The sequence below is a fragment of the Ovis aries genome, chromosome 23, assembly GCF_016772045.2.
Source record: "Ovis aries strain OAR_USU_Benz2616 breed Rambouillet chromosome 23, ARS-UI_Ramb_v3.0, whole genome shotgun sequence".
NCBI lineage: Eukaryota > Metazoa > Chordata > Mammalia > Artiodactyla > Bovidae > Ovis > Ovis aries.
The window spans coordinates 30,333,557-30,357,089 of NC_056076.1; the positions used below are offsets into that span (position 1 = coordinate 30,333,557).

At 41.9% G+C, this 23,533-nt stretch overlaps 1 protein-coding gene across 4 annotated transcripts in view; it reads left to right on the forward strand.

Annotated features, from left to right (window-relative positions):
• The window catches only part of CHST9 (carbohydrate sulfotransferase 9), a 290,560-nt gene extending 274,668 nt beyond the window's left edge, over positions 1 to 15,892 (forward strand). For all 4 annotated transcript variants that reach the window (XM_060405211.1, XM_027960723.3, XM_042239686.2 and 1 more), the window contains one exon: positions 8,170 to 15,892. In XM_060405211.1, coding sequence (XP_060261194.1) covers positions 8,170 to 9,258 — 1,089 coding nt within the window. In that variant the 3' untranslated portion in view covers positions 9,259 to 15,892. The remainder of the gene's footprint in view (positions 1 to 8,169) is intronic.
• Positions 15,893 to 23,533: the final 7,641 nt, after the last annotated feature.

The window sequence follows — 23,533 nt, forward strand, 5'->3', positions numbered from 1 at the left end:
AGCTGCTCTGCTGAGCACCAGAAACTATCACAGCATTGTTAATCAACTATACTCCAATATAAAATAAGTTTTAAGAAGACAAAGTAAGGCAAAAGCAGTTCCTATGACTGATTCACGTTGTTATATGGCAGAAACCAACACAATTAAAAATAAATTTTTTAAAAAGAAGTTCAATCACATAATAGAATGTCCATATATTCAGGAAAGTGACTTAGAAAACGTGATAGGAAAAATCTAAAAAAAAAAAAAAAAAAGGCTAGTGGGAGTGGGTGCAAACAGAAAGGAGAGGAAAAAAAATTAGACTGTACTCTGACCTTTAATAAACTTAAATTGGAAAGCTAGTCACCTAAATAACCAACTGTAACAACCAACTAGAGTAAAACAAAAAGTGCTAAGCAGAGGACCCGACACGCAAACTGAGCAGACTTGTCTAATACCCTATACTCACATTTCTGCTCTCCCAGCCTCCAACAGCCTCCTGCTGGAGCCTTTGCCACTGTGGCACTATAGTAATTAAGTGTGTAATTATTTGATTTGTTTTTCCTATAAGGATATCAGCTCCACGGGGTCAAGGACCACATTTGTCTTCTCCACCACCGCATCACTGTCATCTCGCACAGTGCCTGATGTGTAGTAGGGGTTCCATGACTTTGAGGGGGAAAGAGGAAGAGCAATTAATTTAAATGTTGGAGATCAGAGAAGACTTCACAGAGGTACAGTAGGCCTTAAAAATTAAGAAGAGTGAGGCTTTCACATTTACTGCAGAGTTCATGTATATTCCACAATTTCTGTTCCACTTCTTTTAATACTCTCTTTTTCATCTGTGGTTACATGTCTTTCAGCTGATTTTGCAGTAATATCCACTCTTTAAAGGCACACTTGGAAAACCCTAGCTTTTTGCCAGAGTTTATAATTTAGCTGTGTCTGAAAAGAGTTTCTCCAGTGAGAAAATCAAATCTCAGTGTATGCTGGAATAAAGTTATTTTCCTTACAGGTGGTACAGACTAAATGCTGAAGTTGTTTCAAAGAGAGTGGAATCCCTCTCTAGAGACCCGGGTGGTTTTAATGAGGGAAGTGGGACTTTCAGCTTAGGAGATTCAGAAAGTCCCAATAAAGGGGGAGAGCATGGCTAGGGGATGCTGAGAGATTGATAGAAGCAAATAAAGGACAGAACACATGAGGAAAGGAGCAGACCACAAAGTGAGCAGCGGTCCAGTGGCGACAGGCTGCCAACGCCAACTAAGGAAATAAGACTTTCATTTATATGTTGTCATGTGCCCAGTCCCTCAGTCATGTATGACTCTTTTGCAACCCCATGGACTGTAGCCCACCAGGCTCCTCTGTCCATGAGATTTCCCAAACAAGAATACTAGAATGGGTTGCCATTTCCTACCCCATATCTGTAGTTGAACCAGTTCCAGATTTTAAGGGATGAAAAATAAAATATTTTAAGAAGACTAATTTGGCAGTAATTTTCAGAAAGACCAATTAGGAGGCTACTAAAGAATATCTCCAATTAAGAAATAATAAGTACAAAAGAAAAGTTTTTTTGTAAAGACTTTATGAGATGTAAATTAACCAGTTTACTTTCTGATTGTCAAAGCATCTCTCAGATTCTGTCAGTGGGGACCAGAATGTACTAGAACCATTTCAGAAATAGAAGATAGTGCAGGAGGAGCTAATTTTGGGAGGAACAGGATAAGTTTGACTTTATATGCATTTGCTTTAGGGACAGTCTGAACCAAGTGCCCTGAAGGAAAATGGGAATGTAAGTTTACTCTTATTATTACTGTTACTGTCGTTACTATCACCATCATGATGGAAATTCATTGGTTTCAGCCTCCAATTTAAAATTCCATTAACCTTGGACTTCTTGTGGTCCAATGATTAAGAATTCACCTTCCAATGCAGGGTACTCAGGTTCAGTCTCTGGTTGGGCAATTAGAATTCAAATTGCTGCAGGGAAACTAAGCCTGCAAACTACAATGAAGACCCAGAATAGCCCAAAAAAAAAAAAATGTGTATATATATATATATATATATATATATATATATACACAGACACACACACACACACACACACACTATTAACCTTTCTATTAGTAGTCCAAACCCCTCGGTCTTTGCTGTGATTTAAAGGGAAGTAGAGTGAGGCAAGGCAGGGGTGGGTGGGGAGAGGAGGGATGTCACAAGATCCTAGTAATTGTTTTTATAAAGGTGAGTGATGGTGAAATGAGGCGTTGCTGGGAGAGGGTCTCATGTCCATTCACCCAGAAGCCTCATGGGGTGCCTGGAGTGAAGCCTTTGTTCCCACCTTGATTTGATCAGAGCTAAGGAAACAGATTGATACTCGGTAAACTTGAGAGTCCCTTGGACTACAAGGAGATCCAACCAGTCCATTCTGAAGGAGATCAGCCCTGGGTGTTCTTGGGAAAGAATAATGCTAAAGCTGAAACTCCAGTACTTTGGCCACCTCATGCAAAGAGTTGACTCATTGTAAAAGACTCTGATGCCAGAGGGATTGGAGGCAGGAGGAGAAGGGGACGACAGAGGATGAGATGGCTGGATGGTATCACCGACTCGATGGATGTGAGTCTGAGTGAACTCTGGGAGTTGGTGATGGACAGGGAGGCCTGGTGTGCTGCAGTTCATGGGGTCGCAAAGAGTCAGACACGAGTGAGCAACTGAACTGAACTGAAACCAGTAGGAGACTGAAGTCAATACAAGCAGTGAAATTTTCCCTTGTGCAGTGATCTCCCCAGCCATACTGGTGATTGGAAAGTGTCTGGAGAAATACGGACCTCCAGCAAAGGGAAGTGGTATTTCAACTGGTCCGTGTTAGGGCCGACAGGACACCCTGCCTACAGTAGAGCATTTACCTCTGCTTACTGAAATATTCGCATCTAGCATATTTGGGAGGCTCTCTCTCCTGAATGGTATGAGATGAACTCTTTTTTTTTTTTTTCTTCTCACCTTCCACTGCTATGCTCCAGTTCAGTGGACCCCAATTGCCATTATTGCTGGTGTTGGACTTCTCAGGTGGCACTACTGGTAAAGAACCAGTAGCCTTCTGCATTGGCAGAAGACTGTAAGAGACAAGGGTTCGATCCCTAGGTTGGAAAGATCCCCTGGAGGAGGGCACGGCAACCCACTCTAGTATGCTTGCCTGGAGAATCCCATGGAGATAGGAGACTGGCAGGCTATGATCCATACAGTCACACAGAGTTGGAAATGACTGAAGCGACTTAGCAGGAAAGCACACCTGTATGTAGAATAAATTAGAGTCAAGAGCCGCCACCACCACCACCACCCCGCCCCCCGCCCAGATTCTGTTTCAGGGCATCACAGTGAGGCCTGGGAGTCCAGATGGCTGGCCAGCCGCCAGGAGTTCCCAGGCAGTACTGAGTGACTTTGAACCAATCTGATCTGGCAGGCCGGTAAGGGTCCCACCTCCATACCTACTTTAGCACAAGCAGCTCTCCTTGTGCCTCTTTTATTTGTTTTCTCTTCTGCCAAAGATTTGTTTGAATACAGATTTTCGGCCCCTTAACAAGAATCAGTCAATTATTTATCTAACTTAACCTTGATCTTCTGATTAGCTCTGGTTTTCTTCAACAAGGTCATAAAATGACTCCTTAGAAGCCCATTGTTAAATTATAATCACATTTACTCATTCAACAATTATTTATTGGTCATCTTCTATGCATCAGGTAACATGCTAGATACCAGTGATCCAACAAAGAACAAGAAAGATGAGACCTCTGCAGTCATATTCTAGGGCAAGAGAGGTGGATGGGGTGGAAATAGCATAGGAGTAAGTAAAATCATTTCATATCGTGATAAGTAGTATGAGAAAAATAAGCAGGGTTCAGTGGGAGAAAATCTCAGAGGGGAACATAAATTAAACAAGGTGTACAAGGAACACCTCCCTACAGAGGTGACTTCTGAGAGTCACCAGGCGTGCTGGCTGCTAAGAGCTTGAATAAGATAGTGACAAGTGGTCACAGATTTGCAGAACTGGAAGCCCCGATGAACTAACTGGATGGTTAGATGCCAGGGGTCAGAGATGTGATGGAGGTGGTGCAGACTCTGGCAATAGCAAGGTCCATGTGAAATGGAGACGCTTCTGTGAAAGGCGAGGTGGTCAAGGAGCAGAGAGCTTATTGGGTGTCGGAGTCACCACACGTGATGACAGAGTGGGGATGAAGAAGCAGAGTCTGAGCCTGGAGCTGAAGTCTTCAGTGCACGAAGTGGAAAGGTCAGTGGGAAAAGCAGATGACCAGATGGGGAGAGGAAAAGCGGGTGGAGCGGGACCCAGGTGCTTCCCAGAAGCAGGAGGGCGAGTGTCCTGGAAGCTGCAGGGAAAGATAAGCAAACAGCTCCCCATCTTCTGGCCTGAGGGACAAGTGGCGTAAAGAAATGAAGTTTCATCTACTTGAAAAAGTGCAAGAGTCATCAGAGAAAGTCATGGGAAGCAAACATTCCAGAGGTCCCTGGAGAATAAAGGGAAATCTGATGACCACAAGCAAAAGGTCCAGAGGGCGATCAGAGGGCTGATTTCATTTTTGTTTTTGTTAATGGGGCAGGGAGAGAATTAATTGGGCCATCTGTAGACACACAAATTACAGCCTGGATAATAATGGACAACTGGGGAGCCTTGAAATTCACTAGTCACTGGGATGAAATACTATTACAACAATGATGACTGTTAATAATAAGAGCAATTACTGCTTATCGTTGGAGTTGAAGCAGTAGCAGCAGAAGTGTAGCGGCAGTTTGATCTCAGGGCTCTGCTCAGGACTTCCTGTGCCACCGTGAATGACTGTGATCTTTCAGACTGTTACCAAAAGGGGGGACTGACTGCTCGATACTCAAATGCCATTAAAGAGGCCAGGCTGATGGAAAGGAAAGTTTGCTTTATTTTGGATGCTGGGAACAGGGACTGCTGGATGGGCAGGTGTCTGTCCAAAGGTCGACCGCCCCGCTCCAAGACAATCAGGTGGCAAGAACTTTCATAGATGGGGGGAATATATGCAGAAACAGCATAGTCAGCTTTGACAGTCATCTTGAAATTGGTCATCAGTGGTCTGACTAGCATCATCTTGATTGTTTTAGGTACAGTTAATCTTCAGTTCCAGGATCTGTTTGTTTCCAGTTCCTTGAGGCCCATTCTCAGAATTGTGGCAGCTTACATCATGGCTGTGGTCTGGTCTTCATGTGGCTGACTTCTCCCAGCTGCTGGGGGTTCCAGTATCTACAAGACAGCTCACAGGCTATGGCTCAGAATATTATCTGTAGCCCTTGAAAGTGAAAATCACTCAGTCATGTCCAACTCTTTGCAACCCCATGGACTGTACAGTCCATGGAATTCTCCAGGCCAAAATACTGGAGTGGGTAGCCTTTCCCTTCTCCAGGGCATCTTCCCAACCCAGGGATCAAACCGAGGTCTCCCTCATTGCAGGCGGATTCTTTACCAGCTGAGCCACAAGGGAAGCCCAAGAATACTGGAGTGGGTAGCCTATCCATTCTCCAGCAGATCTTCCTGACCCAGGAATCGAACCAGGGTCTCCTGCATTGCAGAAAGATTCTTTACCAACTGAGCTATCAGGGAAGCCCAAACGATACTTCTAGTTCCCATACCAGGAGTCGAACCCAGGCCACCTGGGTGGCCCTTGAAGAGGATCTAAAAGTCCTTGGCTTTGCTTACTGACTAAACTATTATTACTTGGTCACCTTTGACTGTTTTCCTTTCCTTCTTCATGTTCTTACTTCCCTGATTAAACTTACTTGTTGGCAAAAATTTTTTCCACAGACAAAAGGCCAGCAGAGGACATGGGAGGCAAGGACCATGGGGTCATGCTCCATTTCAAAACCTCAAGTCAACGTTTATATTGTAGTGAAAACTTTGTGGACTACAAGTTGTTGATCAGGGTAAAGAGGGACTCAAAGCTTTCAGGTCACCTTGGAAGTCTCTGAGAAGATAGCAGACAAATGCTTTTAGAGTTTAACCCCCAAATAGTTGGCTCAGTGGTGTGGTGGAGCTTGACAACTGTTTTATGGGGTTCCACAGGTTGGTGTATGGTGGTCAGGGCTTACCCAATCAACCTTTTCCACCAGAAATAAGCATCTCTCCTTGAAGCTCAGCCAATGGAAAGACTGTGATGCCTGGAGGTGACTCCCATACACAGTGCTTCATTCCTCTGCTCTTTTGCTCAATTTGCTAGAAAATTCCTAATCATCCTTGAAGACCTAATCTGCCAAGTCATACATTCTTTCTTCCATGTAACAAATAATTACTAGAGACTATAGACTGTTCTTGACCCTGAGAACGAAATGGTGAATCCATCTATATCAGTAGCTATCTCCCTCTAGGTATATATACACAAATCTGCTAGGAAACTTTCCCCGCCACTCCCTCCTCCCCCTAGGCTGGTAGTCCCAGGCTTTAGTCCCCCAACACATCATTTTTTTCATTCATCTTTCTAATACCCTGCTGACAACCCCACTTGTATAGCTTCAGTTCAGTCTCCTCAGCCATCCTTTTCTAGTCCAGGTGAGATCATGTTACTTCTTTGCTCAGAATTCTCCAAAGCCTCTGCAGTTTACCCAGGGTAAAAGTCAAGGTTCTTAAAATTTGTGTCACTATCAGAGGAAGCCACCTTGTAAACCCTGTCTCCCATGACTTCCTTTATCAAGTCACTTCTGAGAGTTGTAGGAAGGATATATTCAGATGAAGGACAGACGGTAAGTGGGCTGAACCATCCCACCAAGAGAACTAAATTCTCATCCTACATTTGATACAGTTTTATATCGCAGGACATCAAGTAGACATTTCTGGATTCCCTAGTCTTTCTTCACTTAGGAAAGAGGGAAGGTCTCATACATGAATGGAACTGTATGATACTGTGAAATTATTGTGATAAATGAATTTTAGAAAAATAAAACTTTTTCCAAGAGGAAAAAATTATGTATCAGTTTTTGCAAGTGCCTGGAAAACTGAAGTGGCCATTTAGACTTTTATAATTGGCCTTGCTATATTCTGCACATTATAGAATTTCCCCCAAAAAAAGTAACAGAAATCTCAATCCAAATACAGCTACATTTTGTATCTACATTCAGATGCACTAAGTCAATGCTTGAAGCTCACACACTCTTCAATAGCTCAATAATCATTGACCTACAGAATTATGGAGTTTATTTTATTGCATTACAGGCAAAGTTAAGATAGAAAATTCAGGGCTTTTTCCTTTCTATCTTATGTATACTTTTTTTGCATTTTGTCAGATTGCATGAGGGTTTCTCTGGTGGCTCAGCAGTAAAGAGTCTGTCTGCAATGCAGGAGACACAAAGAGATGCAGGTTTGATCCCTTAGTCAGGAGGAGTAAATGGCAACCCACTCCACTATTCTAGCCTGAAGAATCCCATGGACAGAGGAGCCTGGCGGGCTGAGTCCTTAGGTTCACAAAGAGTTGGACACGACAGAAGTGACTTAAGACGCACGCATGCACAAGATTATATCACTGACAGCCACAGATGCGAAGATGGTACAAAAATAATAACAAACTTACTGTGACCATAGATTCAAATCAATAACCAGTAGTTTGAGGACTTCCTGGTGATCCAGTGGTTAAGCATTCACTGTGCAATGCAGGTGATTGAACCTGAGGATGCAAGTTTAATCCCCAGTCAGGGAACTAAGATCTCACATGCCACGGGGAAACTAAGTCCACGCTGCAACTACTGAGCTTGCATGATGGAACAAAGGTCCTACATGCTGCAACTAAAACCTGACCCAGCCAAGTAAATAAAGTCTAAAAAACAACTAGTAGTTTTGTCCCAATAATATACAGACAATTTTGCATGAGAAAATCTATGAAAGTAATACACTACATGAACATTACATGAATAACATAATAATAACCAAAATACATATACTGTACAACGTGTAGCTTTGGTTCAGAGCGATGCCTGGATACCATTTTTCCTTGTTACATTTTCTATGAAGAAGCTTATGAGCCATATATTCTGCATGCTTTGCTAAACTGTTCTGCCAGCTTATATGAACTGTGACCCCTGGATAACATTTTAAAACAATTATGTTAAGCTCCTTATCAATATACCCATAATTGTGAATGTTCTTTCAACATTTCTCATTCTCTATTTTAACAGAACCCCAAGTCCCACATGCTCAAGGATCCCAAGGATAAACTGGAAAATCTACTCAACTCCAAGAGGCCTACTAGGGTCTTCACGGAGACCAACCACTCCCAAGGAGAGGCTCCAGCTTTGGGCAGGAAGCCAGGGTCCCCAACAATTCAGTTGATTGAAAAACAGCAAGGGACAAAGATCCTTTTCAGGAAGTTCAGTGAAACAAATTGGGCGGTAGACATGCGCCCTTTAAATAAAAGCTTAGTCACAGACAGCAAATGGAAGAGAATTGATGCGACTCAAGAAAAACGTAGGTCTTTCCTTCAGGAATTTTGCAAGAAATATGGTGGGGTGAGTCGTCCTCAATCCCACGTTTTTCACATGGTCTCCAGGATCTATGTAGAAGATAAACACAAGATCTTATATTGTGAAGTACCCAAGGCTGGCTGCTCCAACTGGAAGAGAATTCTGATGGTGCTCAACGGCTTGGCCCCCTCTGCATACAACATCTCCCATGATGCTGTTCACTACGGGAAGCACTTGAAAAAGCTAGACAGCTTTGACTTAAAAGGGATTTATAGTCGTTTAAACACCTACACCAAAGCTGTGTTTGTTCGTGATCCCATGGAAAGATTAGTGTCCGCATTTAGGGACAAATTTGAACACCCCAATAGTTATTACCATCCAGTATTTGGAAAGGCGATTATAAAGAAATATCGGCCGAATGCCTGTGAAGAAGCATTAAATAATGGATCTGGAGTCAAATTCAAAGAATTCATCCATTATTTGCTGGACTCTCACCGTCCAGTAGGAATGGACATTCACTGGGAAAAGGTCAGCAAACTCTGCTATCCCTGTTTGATCCACTACGATTTTGTAGGGAAATTTGAAACTTTGGAAGAAGACGCCAATTACTTTTTACAGCTGATTGGAGCTCCAAAAGAACTGAAATTTCCCAACTTTAAAGACAGGCACTCTTCTGATAAAAGAACCAACGCTCAGGTGGTGGGACAGTATTTAAAGGATCTGACTAGAACTGAGAGACAGTTAATCTATGACTTTTATTACTTGGACTATTTGATGTTTAATTATACAACTCCATTTTTGTAGTTTGCTTTCTTTTTCTAAAACTCTGTATTGACTTTATGTCGATGGCCTCAAATCAGCTAGCTGTAACTTTCCTATAATTCTCTGTATGAAAAAAATTTAACTAAGTGCAGTTGTCTTGATTGAATGAAGATTTTTACCAAATAGTATGAAACCAATTGGCACAAAGTTATAGGAAAATTACCTAACAGAGACATGTAAACAACTTCAGTTACTCTAGAATGTTTGGAAAAGAGCTGCTTTTGCATTATGGATTATATTATAGAAGCAATAACCCAGCCAGCTGCTACATAAGCTACAATTGCCTCTTTCAAGGGTAGGAAAAACGATCAAAAATAGCATGAGTGTATGTCTCCACCCTGGAATCTGTTGTCTAAAGCGCATGGAGATATTTTTAGCAGTCTGTGGCATATGAATCAAACATTGGATAGTTTTCTTACACCCCTGGAAATGTTTCCATCAACTGTAATGATAAATCAATTCTGAAATGGCATTTTGGACCAGAATGTTTTACTTTAGATTGGAAGGCATTATGTGATTTATAATATGAGAATACAGCAGAAAAACCAGATGAGGCAATGGCTTTTTATATTCGACAGCCAATAAAAAATGCACAACATGCTAAGATCAAAGCAACAAAAGCAACCTTCCTCTTCCAGAAAAACTTAAGGGAATTGATTCTGTTTTCTTTTGAGCCCTTTTTCAGAGACAAAATGAATGTCATCACTAAAGGTCTTCCCTTCTGAAGCCCAAGATGGAGAAGTTTAACCTTCATCAGATACAAATGTGCTCCTCATTCTGGTTTAATTGGGCAGAGGGTAAATTGTTTCAGGATGGAATAATCATCAAAAACAAAAGTTGCCACTCTGAATGTAGATCTCAAATGATAACAAAGTTTTATAAGAATAGCATCAAAAACAAAAGTTGCCACTCTGAATGTAGACCTCAAACAATAACAAAGTTTTATAAGAATATTACTTGAATCAAAGCATCATGTGTGTAGCTTTAGATGGGAATGTACGCTAAGAATAGCTTTTGTCTAATTATTCAGCTTGGAAATGATTTTTTAAAAACTAATATACCACTTCAAAGATAGATTACATTCTAGAGAATAAACAGGAGAGTCCCTAGAAACGTTTTTTTAATAGGCTTATGCATAAGCAAAATAAGATATTTTTCTTTTCAAGTTTATTCTCTACTAACAGAATCAAATACTATTGTATTCAAATAGTCAGAGTCTTAGGAAAATAGGACTGTGTGTCACCCCTATGAAAAGTTGTAATGCATTTTGGAAATTTTTTCCAAGAGACCCTAAACTGGTAGATGCACTTGGATGGGAAATCTAATTGACCGACAAAAATTACACAAAGTTAAGCAAACCACACATTCAAACCCTGTTTAAACACTTTTCTTGAATACATTCCTCTCCTCCAACTATCTTTTTTTCTTGTCAGTAAATATTGAGCAATGTCTCTCAAAGAAAAGGAGGTATTAATATTTGAATATTAATAGACCAACATAGCTACACTCATGCTTATTTCATTTTGACTTTCCATTTCATGGCTGAGTTTTCATGAATTGATTCCCTCTTAACACTCGCGTGCCCCATTCCATCTGTCTCCTGAGGAGAGGGGAACTGCAATGGGCTGCCAGATCATAAGCACTAAACCTTCTAAAACCCAACTTTTACTACTTTTCCACTCCATTTACTCTTGCCTCTAAACCATGCACTTAAGCTGTGCTCTCTGTCTTTGAGGAGTTTTACTCGAGTCATCTAAATGGTATCATTTAGATTTTGCTATACCGTGTAGAGAGGATTCCCAGTCACTTAGCAACATTGAGCTTAGCTTTTTATGGAGGAAAATAGCGAAAGAATAGAAAATATGCCAAGAAGCCTAACATTTTATGCCTAAACTACACAAAACTTGTTTTACATGGGATCTTGATATAAAGGAGAGGCAGTTTTCTCAAAGTTACTCCTGAAACCATATAAAGGACAAAAAACCTTTCTGTTCATAACTTGGAAAGAAGGTGGAAATGAGGATCCTATCTCTTATTAGCATCTCTAATGCACTTGAAACTATGGAATATACTCTGTGTATATACACACAATCATATAATATATATATACAATCATATATATATGCACAATCATTTATGTGTATATGTATATATATATATATATATGATTGTTTGGCATTGGTGGTAGAGCAGAGGGGTGAGAGGAAGAAAATGATAGACAGTGCTCGGTATCGAAGCTCTTCTGAGAATTCTCTGGTAGCCCAGTGGTTAGGACGCCATGCTTCCACTGCAGGGGACATGGGTTCAATCCCTGGTTGGGGAGCTGGATACCCCACGCCAAGAGGTATGGCCAAAAAAAAAAAAAGCTGTTATGCTGTAAAAGTTCCTTTCCTGACCCTTTCTATAGAGCCCCTGTAACCATTAGAGGCCCTGTAGACATTCTTTTCTTCAGTGGACTCTCTGATGCCAGCTGGCATCTTGTGTGGTTGAGTTCCAGGGGCCATGTGTATTATTATGAAGGAAGAACATTTTTATGTACCTGTTCTTCCTTCTAAATGACGTCTTTCTGTGTTAGGCTCAAAGAAGTTGCCATAATCCTGGGATTTCAGATACACCTCCCATTTGTGTTTGCGTGCGTGTTAGTTGCTCAGTTGTGTCTGACTCTTTGCCATCCCATAGTCTGCAGCCCATGAGACTCCTCTGTCCCTGGGATTCTCCAGGCAAGAATACTGGAGTGGGTAGCCATTCCCTTCTCCAGGGGATCTTTGCAACCCAGGGGTCGAACCCGGGTCTTCTGCATTGTGTGTGGATTCTTCACCATCTGAGCCATCAGGGAAGCCCCATTTCCCATTCATCTCCCCTGAATTGCTCTATTTCTCAGACCAGCTTACGTTCACCTTTGTCATTTCTGCCTGTGTACAAACGCCAAATGTGGGCATTGCTGCTCCATTGGACACTCACCATTTCTTGGATGTAGTTTCCTACAGGCAAGTGACCAAATCTGGACTAATCTTCCAGATGTCCAATGTTCCCATGTGAACATTAGCATGCTTTAGGTGTAATTGTTAGTCCTCTAATTAAACCCTAAGGATCTTATTTATTTTTATGGGCAGCAGTAACACAGGCTCCTTCACTCTGTTATTCTCCTGTCTGGAATTACTCTTAGGGTAACAAGTGGGCAATTACACCCAGAATCACAGTTATTTAACCTGGTAAACTACCTCTGGATGGGCATTATTGATGTGACTGTGCCCAGAAACTGCCACCAACTTCAATAGAGATGTACACACAGGACACCCAACATTCTGACACCCAACTTGTTATTGAACTTCACAGTCTGGAACTATCCAGCAATTCAAGAACTACTTGTACATCATTTATAATTACAGAGTGCAAAAAAGGACTTACACTTTTTCATGAATAATTATTCTTTGAAAAGGTGTTGTCTCCCAAACACTGTGTATTAGTGTTTAGCTGCAGGGAATTTATAAGCAGACACAGAGAATTTTTGAATACTTCTCTTTGAAAAGATCGCTTGCTGAATTAGTAGTTGGAATTAGTAGGCTGGGTGATGGTAAACATCTCCCTACTCTGAATGCTCATCTAGCCCCTTGGGGTGTCTTTAAAACTAGATCTTATAGAATATGGTGAAGCTGAAATTTTTGTCCCTGGCTAACATCCCCAAAGTGTTCTGATATTCGAAGAATGGTTGACCAAGGCATTTAGTGGTAGATAGGTAGCGCTAGTGGTAAAGAACCCACCTACCAATGCAGGAGACTGGGAGTTCAGTCCCTTGGTCAGGAAGATTTCCTGGAGGAGGACCTGACTACCCACTCCAGTATTCTTGAGAATCACGTGGACAGAGGAGCCTTGCAGACTACGGTTCATAGGGTCACAAAGAATCAGACATGACTGAAGTGACTAAGCATGCATGCAACCACCTCAGACCAGGGCTAACATAATGTAGTCCTACTATTAGGATCATACCGTTAGGGTCTCAATCTTAATCATTAATAATAATATTCATAATCATACCTAATAGTTATTCAATACTTAAGTGCTTTTCATGCACTAACTGAATCTCCATAGTCAATCTAAGTTGTGCTGTGCTTAGTCGCTCAGTCATGTCTGACTCTTTGCAACTCCATGGACTAGCCTGCCAGGCTCCTCTATTCATGAGGATTCTCCAGGCAAGAATGCTAGAGTGTGCTGCCATACCCTCCTCCAGGGGATTTACCCAACCCAGGGGTCAAACCCAGGTCTCCCGCCTTGCAGGCAGATTCTTTACCATCTTTGCCACCAGGGAAGCCCAAGAATATTGGAGTGGGTAGCCTATCCCTTCTCCAGGGAAACTTCCTGACCCAGGAATCAAACCAGGGTCTCCTGCATTGCAGGCAGATTCTTTACCAGCTGAGCTACCAGGGTACCAGCTGAGCTGCCTATCTAATAGAGCTGTTATATGCACCCCCTCCCCATATATAATAAAGGAAACTAAAATAGGGTATGGTTTAAATAGGCATGACTGGTAATTAGGTAGGGTGAGAGAATGATTCCAACCAGAAAATACCACTACCAAACACTCTTCTTAACAGTAGACAGTAAGTCCCCTACATACAAGCCTTCAAGTGTGAATTTTCAAAAATCCAAACATGCATTCTGTCAACATCAGGCATGAGTGAAATTGCCCTCCATCTCCTGTTGCTGACGACCCTTCAGCTCTACCATTTCCTACCTCCTTCCTCTCCCCCAGTCAGGAACTCTTCTTGCCTGTTCACTCAATGCCAGCCCCTGTATGCCAGCTGTTGTACTGTACTACCGTACTTTTCAAAGTACTGTACTGTAAGATTAAAAATGTTTTATTTTTGAGTTTATGTTTCATGTATTATTTATGTGAAAAGTATTATAAACCTATTATAGTACAGTACTATGTAGCCGATTGTGTTCTCTTACCTATATTCAGGACAGCCAAAGGCAAGAAATATATATTGGCACCCAGAAACTTTTTTGACATTTCAAATCAGCTTATTTCTTTATTCCTGCTAAGTTAAGCTAACAGATTCAAAGATTTTATAAAAATTTAGGCTTCCTATCCCTCCCTTTTTTCATTCCTAGCTGATCATGAGTCACAATGTTTTATAAAGAAAGGGGGGGAAAGTTCTTGGAACAAATATAGCCTAACACAAACAAAATGTAATTTTGACACGAAAGTCCAGACAGCTCCAGAAGTAGGTAAGGTCAAGGGGAATATAGTCCAAGAAGGAGGGAATTCAGCCAATTTTACGTAGGTCCGCATTTGATGGCCTTCGAAGATGGCCTTGCTCAGCAGGTCAGTCAAGTGAAAGTTCCATAACTACTGTTAGCAACTGAGCAGTGATGCTGGTCTCTGTCCTGAGTGCTGTCCCCAAATACTAGTTTGGTAGTTGTGTGTGTGTATGCTTTGGTCCTCAGTCATGTGTGACTCTTTACAGCCCTATGGACTGTAACCCGCCAGGCTCCTCTGTCCATGGGATTTTTCAGGCAAGCATACTGGAGTGGATTGCAATTTTCCTCCTCCAAGGGATCTTCCCAATCCAGGGATGGAACCCATGACTCTTATATTTCCTGCACTGCAGGTGGATTCTTCACCTAATGGGCCATTCTGATTGCCTATCCCCCAAAATAGTTTAGTTTAGATAACCCTAAACTAACTCAGAAGACTGTATAAAAGAACAGAGGAGCAGTTTGACTTAAACCAACTGAAAACCACCATGAAAAAGTCAAGTGAAATAAGTGCTCAGCTAGAAGAAGGTGGACTTTCCCTGGGTCAGTGGGGCACTCTACCTGAGGAAGTCCAGCTCTCAGTTCAGCAGAAGGCTACTGTCCTGCATCATTAAACTCAGAATTGCCTTGTTGCTCCCATCTTGGTTCTTCATCAGGATCTCATTCTTCCAGGTAAATTTCTTCAAACCCACTTAAAGTCAATATGTTAGTCATTCAGTCGTGTCTGACTTTTTGCGACCCCGTGGACTGTAGCCCGCCAGGCTCCTCTGTCCATGGGACTCTGCAGTCAAGAATACTGGAGCAGGTAGCCATTCTCTTCTCCAGCGAATCTTCCCTCTAGAGGGATTGAACCCCATCTCCCACATTGCAGGCAGATTCTTTACTGCCTGAGCCACCAGAGAATCCCATTCTTCTCACATCTCTAAGCCTCAGGTCTTCCCCTCTATTTGAAATACTCTCTCTCTCTCTCTCTCTCTCTCTCTCTCTCTCTCTCTCTCTCTGGGCATTGATTTCATATTCACTCACCAAGGAATATTTTTAGATTATTCAATTTTCAAATCTTATCCCTTCATGAGCACTCTTATCAATGGAAAAAGAACGATTTTCTCCTGATACGCATCAGATTCTTATTTTACCAATGAATGCAGGTATTCCTTCCCTTTTTGTTTTCTGCCTTATTAATTTGTTCACTTGCTATATCCCTCTTTATATGCATACAGAGTCTCTGTGGTCATTGGTATGTGTCTTAGTCTTCCAAGAGTGTGTCTGTTTAATTCAGTTCACACAGTTTCTAGCAAAGTGCTGCATGGAAAGCGTTCCTGTAATAAATGTTTTTGTGATGTCGTGTAAAGGTTCACCTACCGCTTCTCTTAGTGTTTAATGTGTGTATTTCTGCCTTACAACTTTCAGGTATCTATAGGACCAATGGATTAAAGAGAAGGGTCCAGAGCTGGGCAACTGGGGGAAGTGACCCAAGCCACATGCTTTTTCTATGCTAATAGTCACACCCTAACGTAAAGTATAGCTGTGGATACAGCAGTCTTGTACATTTCTAAGATTATATATTTATGAAGTTTTCAGAGGAAATTTTGAAAAAAAAAATGTATGATGTTGGTCAACATAAGAGCCATTTACAGCCATTCACTGGAGAGCAGACCCTGGAAAAATATGTACATTAACTTAACTATGGGCTTCTCTGGTGGTTCAGATGGTAAAGAATCTGCCTGCAATGCAGGACACCCAGGTTTGATCCATGGGTGGGGAAGATCCCCTGAAAGAGGGCATGGCAACCCACTCCAGTATCCTTGCCTGGAGAATCCCATGGACATAGGAACCTGGCAGGCTACAGTCCATGGGGTCAAAGAGTCAGACACAACCGAGCAACTAACACCTTCACTTTAACTACATGAAGAGTATGTTCATCCATCCCCCCAAAATATGAAAAATAGGTGTTATCCCACTCATCCTGTTGTAAATGAGGAAACTGAGAGTCATGGGGGGTTAATGACTAGCCCCAGAGCCAGCTTCCTCCCAAGGTCTGGCTCACTTGCTAAGACCACATACTGGCCACCTCCAGTCCATATCCAGCCACAGATATGTTTGGTTTGACCTACAGTGCATTTGATTTAATATTTGAATTAGCTGCAACATTTTAAAATAGGGACTCTTTCATCAATGGTAGGGAATCTCTGTTACCCTGCAGCCTACCTTCCTGCCTGAAAACATGCAGAATCCAGGTCAGTCCTTTTGACAAACCTGGAGGTCTCTCCTGCTCATGCTTACCATCCAGCCATCGTCACTCATTTGCCTCACCTGGCCGATCCCTAAGTGTCCCACTTTTCAACCCCTGCTTGAAAATGTTTGTTCTTTCGTCCACCAAGCTTCCAAAGGAATTTCTGAACATTTTCTTTGTCTATATTTGTGCTTTGCACTCTGGGAGGCCATCATATTCTGGATTTCCTTATCCTCACTCGAAATGCTGTCTGTCCTTTAGTCTTCCACATGGTAGGATGACCAAACAATATTTCATTGTTCAAAGAAACTTGGATTGACAACAAGATGTTGGGAGAAATCCAGTGCCTTTCTTTGGCATCCTCCTGTATTAACCACTGGGTCCTCTGCCCACAGCAGTCCTTCCCACCCCCTTCAGAGATGAGTCATTCTCCCATGTCCCCAGAAGCTGGGCATCTAGTGACAAAAAGTGGCTCACACTGATGCACCCAGACTGTCAGTCCCTGACCTTCCTGCAAAACTTCCTCCTATTTTGAAAGTGAACCCACTCTTCCTCAACTCTGAAAACTGCCTGTTTCCCAGATTTCTCTGAGGATTTCTGTCTCTGGCTCACACTCCTCTCCACCCCATGCCTGCAATTATCCTAAGTGACATTAGCATTCCCAGTGATGTTCTCAACATTCCACTGCCTCTGTTTCTCAGTCCCCTAGCCTCTCTTTCTCCTACTTCTACACTTAGATGGTTGGAGAAAAGAGAAACACAGCCATGGAAAGCAATAGCCAGGACTTCTGTCCCCAAAGAGAAAAAAAAAAATCTGGCAACCTATATAGTGTGTGCATGCATGCACTCTTGGTGACTCAGTAAGTCATGTCCGACTCTGTGACCCCGTGGACTGTAGCCTGCCAAGCTCTTCTGTCCATGGGGATTCTCCAGGCATGAATACTGGAGTGGGTTGACATGCCCTCCTCCAGGGGATCTTCCCAACCCAGGGATCAAACTCAGTTCTCCCGCACTGCACACCCAGAATACACTAAATCAGAATCTCCTGAAATTCACCTGGAAGTTTTTTTAACAATCTCCTGGGATCAGTCTTATATACAGCAAAGTTTGAGCACCACTTATATGTGTGTGATTCTTTTTTTCAAATCCTGATTACAGGTGATAATAAAGCCTGCTCCTTTCATTGTGCTGCTCTGTTGAAAAATTTAAAACTCTCTACTGAGAGATGGGTCAGCAGGTGTTGGTACCAAAGTCCGGCATGGGATTGTGACCAGCGCTGAAGCAGAAACTTGGCATCCAAGGCTGCCAACTGCAAGAACTAGAGCTGAAATGAGTGAGTTATGGGGACAGCCTGGGCACTGCCCAGACTTTTGAAAGCTTTCAGAATCAAATGGGGAGGTGGAAAATTTCTCCTTTTGAGACAAAAAAGACAAATGTGTACTGAGGGCAGTTTTGGCAACTCAACTTCACACTGACCCACGCAAAGGCACTGAGTTTCTCCAATAAAAACTAAAAAGCCTCTTTCAAATCAACCTAAGATAATAGAAAATGGAAAATATTTGCTATTTATGTTATTAGTTTGAAAGCAAGTGCCTCAGGAAATTTTTTGCAATTTAACTTAAATGGAAATGGTTAAGAATGTACATTTCATGACTTCGTTAAAGCATGTCTCTCCTTTCCTTTCTGTGAGGTTGAACCACACGACTGTCAACATCTGACCATTCCTGACGCACAATCCTAGCCTTTTAATGTTTCCACCATGAGTTCTGCTCCCTACGCAATTCTAGTCACACTAGCAGTAGAAACCGCCCCACGAAAAATCCCCACCCCTCACCACTCTTCTCTTTTTTTCTCTATTTTTCTTTTAAAATTCTTAATTGTGGTGAAATACACATAGTCTAAAATTTACCATCTTAATCATTTTTAAGTGGCATTAAGTATATCCAATTGTTATGCAACCATCACAACCATCTGTCTCCAGAATTCTTTTCCTCTTGCAAAGCTGAAACTTCCTACCCATTAGTATTTAAATAACTCCCTCTCCCCTTCCCCAGCCCCTGGTAACCGCATTCTACTTTCTGTCTCTCTGAATTTGACTGCTCTGTGAAAGTGTTAGTTGCTCAGTCATGTCCGACTCCATGGACTGTAGCCTGCCAGGTTCCTCTGTCCATGGGATTCTCCAGGCAAGAATACTGGAGTGGTACTGGGAAAACTGGTCAACCGCCTGTCAAAGAATGAAACTAGAACACTTTCTAACACCATACACAAAAATAAACTCAATGGATTCAAGATCTAAATGTCAGACCAGAAACTATAAAACTCCTAGAGGAAAACAGACAAAACACTCTCTGACATAAATCACAGCAGGATCCTCTATGACCCACCCCCCAGAGTAATGGAAATAAAAGCAAAAATAAACAAATGGGACCTAATTAAACTTAGAAGCTTTTGCACAACGAAGGGAACTATAAGCAAAGTGAAAAGACAGCCTTCAGAATGGGAGAAAATAATAGCAAACGAAGCAACTGACAAAGAATTAATCTCAAAAACATACAAGCAGCCCATGCAGCTCAATGCCAGAAAAATAAATGACCCAATCAAAAAGTGGCCAAAGAACCAAACAGACATTTCTCCAAAGAAGACATACAGATGGCTAACAAACACATGAAAAGATGCTGCTCAACATCATTCATTATCAGAGAAATGCAAATCAAAACCGCAATGAGGTACCATTTCACGCCAGTCAGAGTGGCTGCTATCCTAAAGTCTACTAACAATAAATGCTGGAGAGGGTGCAGAGAAAAGGGAACCCTCTGACACTGTTGGTGGGAATGCAAACTAGTACAGCCACTATGGAGAACAGTGTGGAGATTCCTTAAAAAACTGGAAATAGAACTGCCATATGACCCAGAAATCCCACTGCTGGGCATACACACCGAGGAAACCAGAATTGAAAGAAACACGTGTACCCCAATGTTCATCACAGGACTGTTTATAATAGATAGGACATAGTAGCAACCTAGATGTCCATCGGCAGATGAATGGATAAGAAAGCTGTGGTACATATACATGATGGAATACTACTCAGATATTAAAAAGGACACATTTGAATCAGTTCTAATGAGGTGGATGAAACTGGAGCCTATTATACAGAGTGAAGTAAGTCAGAAAGAAAAACATCAATACAGTATATTAATGCATATATATGGAATTTAGAAAGATGGTAATGATGACCCTATATGTGAGACAGTAAAATAGACACAGATATAAAGAACAGATTTTGGACTCTATGGGAGAGGGAGAGGGTGGGATGATTTGAGAGAAAAGCATTGAAACATGTATATTACCATACGTGAAACAGGTCACCAGTCCAAGTTCAATGCATGAAACAGGGCACTCAAAGTCGGTGCACTGGAACAATCCTGAGAGATGGGATGGGGAGGGAGGGAGGTGGGAGGGGGGTTCAGGATGGGCGACAGCTGCACACCCATGGCTGATTCATGTCAATATATGGCAAAAAAACATTACAATATTGTAAATTAATTAGCCTCCAATTAAATTAATTTTTAAAAATTACAGTAACTAATCATAAACACCATTAAATATATTATGAAAAATTATTATGAAAAATTATCATAAAAATTAAAAAAAATTTTTTTAAAGAATACTGGAGTAGATAGCCATTCCCTTCTCCAGGTGATTTTCCTAACCCAGGGATCAAACATGGGTCTCCTGCATTGCAGGATGGGCTCTTTACCATCTGAGCCCACCGGGGAATCCCTACCTTTTCTTGACTACTCTAAGTCCCTCATATAATTGGAATCATAGAGTATTTGTCTTTTTGTGACTGGTTTCTTTCACTTAGTAAAATGTCCCCAAGGCTTACCCATGCTATAGACATGTCAGAATTGCCTTCCTTTTAAAACTGAATAATGCCCTTTGTACATAAAGCTTCTCTTTTTAATCTACTCTACACACTTTGAAAATAAACTTCCCACATCATTCTGCTCCCAGCTTCTCATTGCGTGGCTTTAAGGCCCTCAACAATACAATTTTTATCCAGTATGACCTGATAAAGGCATCAGACCCATTATTATCCAGCCAAACTACATTCCTTGCTCCTCTCCTAATTTTGTTCATACTATTTGCAGTGTCTAAAGAACCCATTCTTCTCTGTCTCTCTGCTTTTTTATTGGAGTATAACTGTTTTACAATGTTGTGTTAGTCTTCTGCTGTGCAAGTGAATCAGCTTTATGTATCCATATATCCCCTCTCTCTGGTATCTCCGTCCCTCCCAACCCCACCCATCAAGGTCATCACAAAGCACCAGGCTGAATTTCCTATGGTTTTTTTTTTTTTTAATGATTTATTTTTTTTTAATTATTTTTATTTTTACTTTATTTTACTTTACAATACTGTATTGGTTTTGCCATACATTGACATGAAGAGCTTCCCACTAACTATTTTACACATGGTAGTATATATGTTCAGTTCAGTTCAGTCACTCAGTCGTGTCCAACTCTTTGCGACTCCATGAACCACAGCACGCCAGGCCTCCCTGTCCATCACCAACTCCCAGAGTCCAACCAAATCCATGTCCATTGAGTCAGTGAGGCCATCCAACCATCTTAACCTCTGTCATCCCCTTCTCCTCCTGCCCTCAATCTTTCCCAGCATCAGGGTCTTTTCAAATGAGTCAGCTCTTCACATCAGGTGGCCAAAGTATTGGAGTTGCAGCTTCAACATCAGTCCTTCCAATGAACACCCAGGACTGATCTCCTTTAGGATGGACTGGTTGGATCTCCTTGCAGTCCAAGGGACCCGCAAGAGTCTTCTCCAACACCACAGTTCAAAAGCATCAATTCTTCGGCACTCAGCTTTCTTTATAGTCCAACTCACCCATCCATACATGACCACTAGATAAACCATAGCCTTGACTAGATGGATCTTTGTTGGCAAAGTAATGTCTCTGCTTTTTAATATGCTGTCTAAGTTGGTCATAACTTTCCTTCCAAGGAGTAAGCATCTTTTAATTTCATGGCTGCAGTCACCATCTGCAGTGATTTTGGAGCCCAGAAAAATAAAGTCAGCTACTGTTTCCACTGTTTCCCCATCTATTTCCCATGAAGTGATGGGACCATAATCCTAGTTTTTTGAATGTTGAGCTTTAAGCTAACTTTTTTACTCTCCTCTTTCACTTTCATCCAGAGGCTCTTTAGTTCCCCTTCACTTTCTGCCATAAGGGTGGTGTCATCCACATATCTGAGGTTGTTGATATTTCTCCCAGCAATCTTGATTCCAGCTTGTGCTTCCCTCCAGCCCAGCGTTTCTCATGATGTACTCTGCATATAAGTTAAATAAGCAGGGTGACAATATACAGCCTTGACGTACTCCTTTTCCTATTTGGAACCAGTCTGTTCCATGTCCAGTTCTAACTGTAACTTCCTGACCTGCATACAGATTTCTCAAGAGGCAGGTCAGGTGGTCTGTATTCCCATCTCTTTCAGAATTTTCCACAGTTTATTGTGATGCACACAGTCAAAGGCTTTGGCATAGTCAATAAAGCAGAAATAGATGTTTTTCTGGAACTCTCTTGCTTTTTCCATGATCCAAAAGATGTTGGCAATTTGATCTCTGGTTCCTCTGCCTTTCCTAAAACCAGCTTGAACATCTGGGGGAAGTTCATGGTTCACGTATTGCTAAAGCCTGGCATGGAGAATTTTAAGTATCACTTTACTAGCGTGTGAGATGAGTGCAATTGTGCAGTAGTTTGAGCATTCTTTGGCACTGCCTTTCTTTGGGATTGGAATGAAAATTGATCTGTTCCAGTCCTGTGGCCACTGCTGAGTTTTCCAAATCTGCTGGCATATTGAGTGAAGCACTTTCACAGCATCATCTTTCAGGATTTCAAATAGCTCAACTGGAATTTCTTCCCCTTCACTAGCTTTGTTTGTAGTGATGCTTCCTAAGGCCCACTTGACTTCACATCCCAGGATGTCTGGCTCTAGGTGAGTAATCACACCATCGTGATTATCTGGGTTGTGAAGATCTTTTTTGTACAGTTCTTCTGTGTATTCTTGCCACCTCTTCTTAATATCTTCTGCTTCTGTTAGGTCCATACCATTTCTGTCCTTTATTGAGCGTATCTTTGCATGAAATGTTCCGTTGGTATCTCTCATTTTCTTGAAGAGATCTCTAGTCTTTCCCATTCTGTTCTTTTCCTCTATTTCTTTGCATTGATCGGTAGTATATGTATGTCAGTCCTAATCTCCCAATTCATCCCACCCTCCCCTTCCTATCTGTGTGCACATGTCCACTTTCTACGTCTGCAGGTCGATACCTGCATCTCTATACCTGCCCTGCAAATAGGTTCAACGGTACCATTTTTCTGGATCCCATATATATGCGTTGGTGGTGGTGGTTTAGTCAGAAAGTCATGTCTGACGCTTGAGGTCCTGTGGACTGTAGCCTGCCAGGCTCCTCTGTCCATGGGATTTTCCAAGCAACAATACTGGAGTGGGTTGCCATTTCCTTCTCCAGGGGATCTTCCTGACCCAGGAATCAAGCCTGGGTCTCCCGCATTGCAGGCAGGTGATTTACCAACTGAGCTATGAGAGAAGCCCCATATATGCGTCAATATACAATATTTGTTTTTCTCTTTCTGACTTCATTCACTTTGTGTGACAGGCTCTAGGTCCATCCACATCACTACATTCCTCTCTATCTTCAGTGGCCTCCTCACATGCCCCCTCCAACATGATGCTGC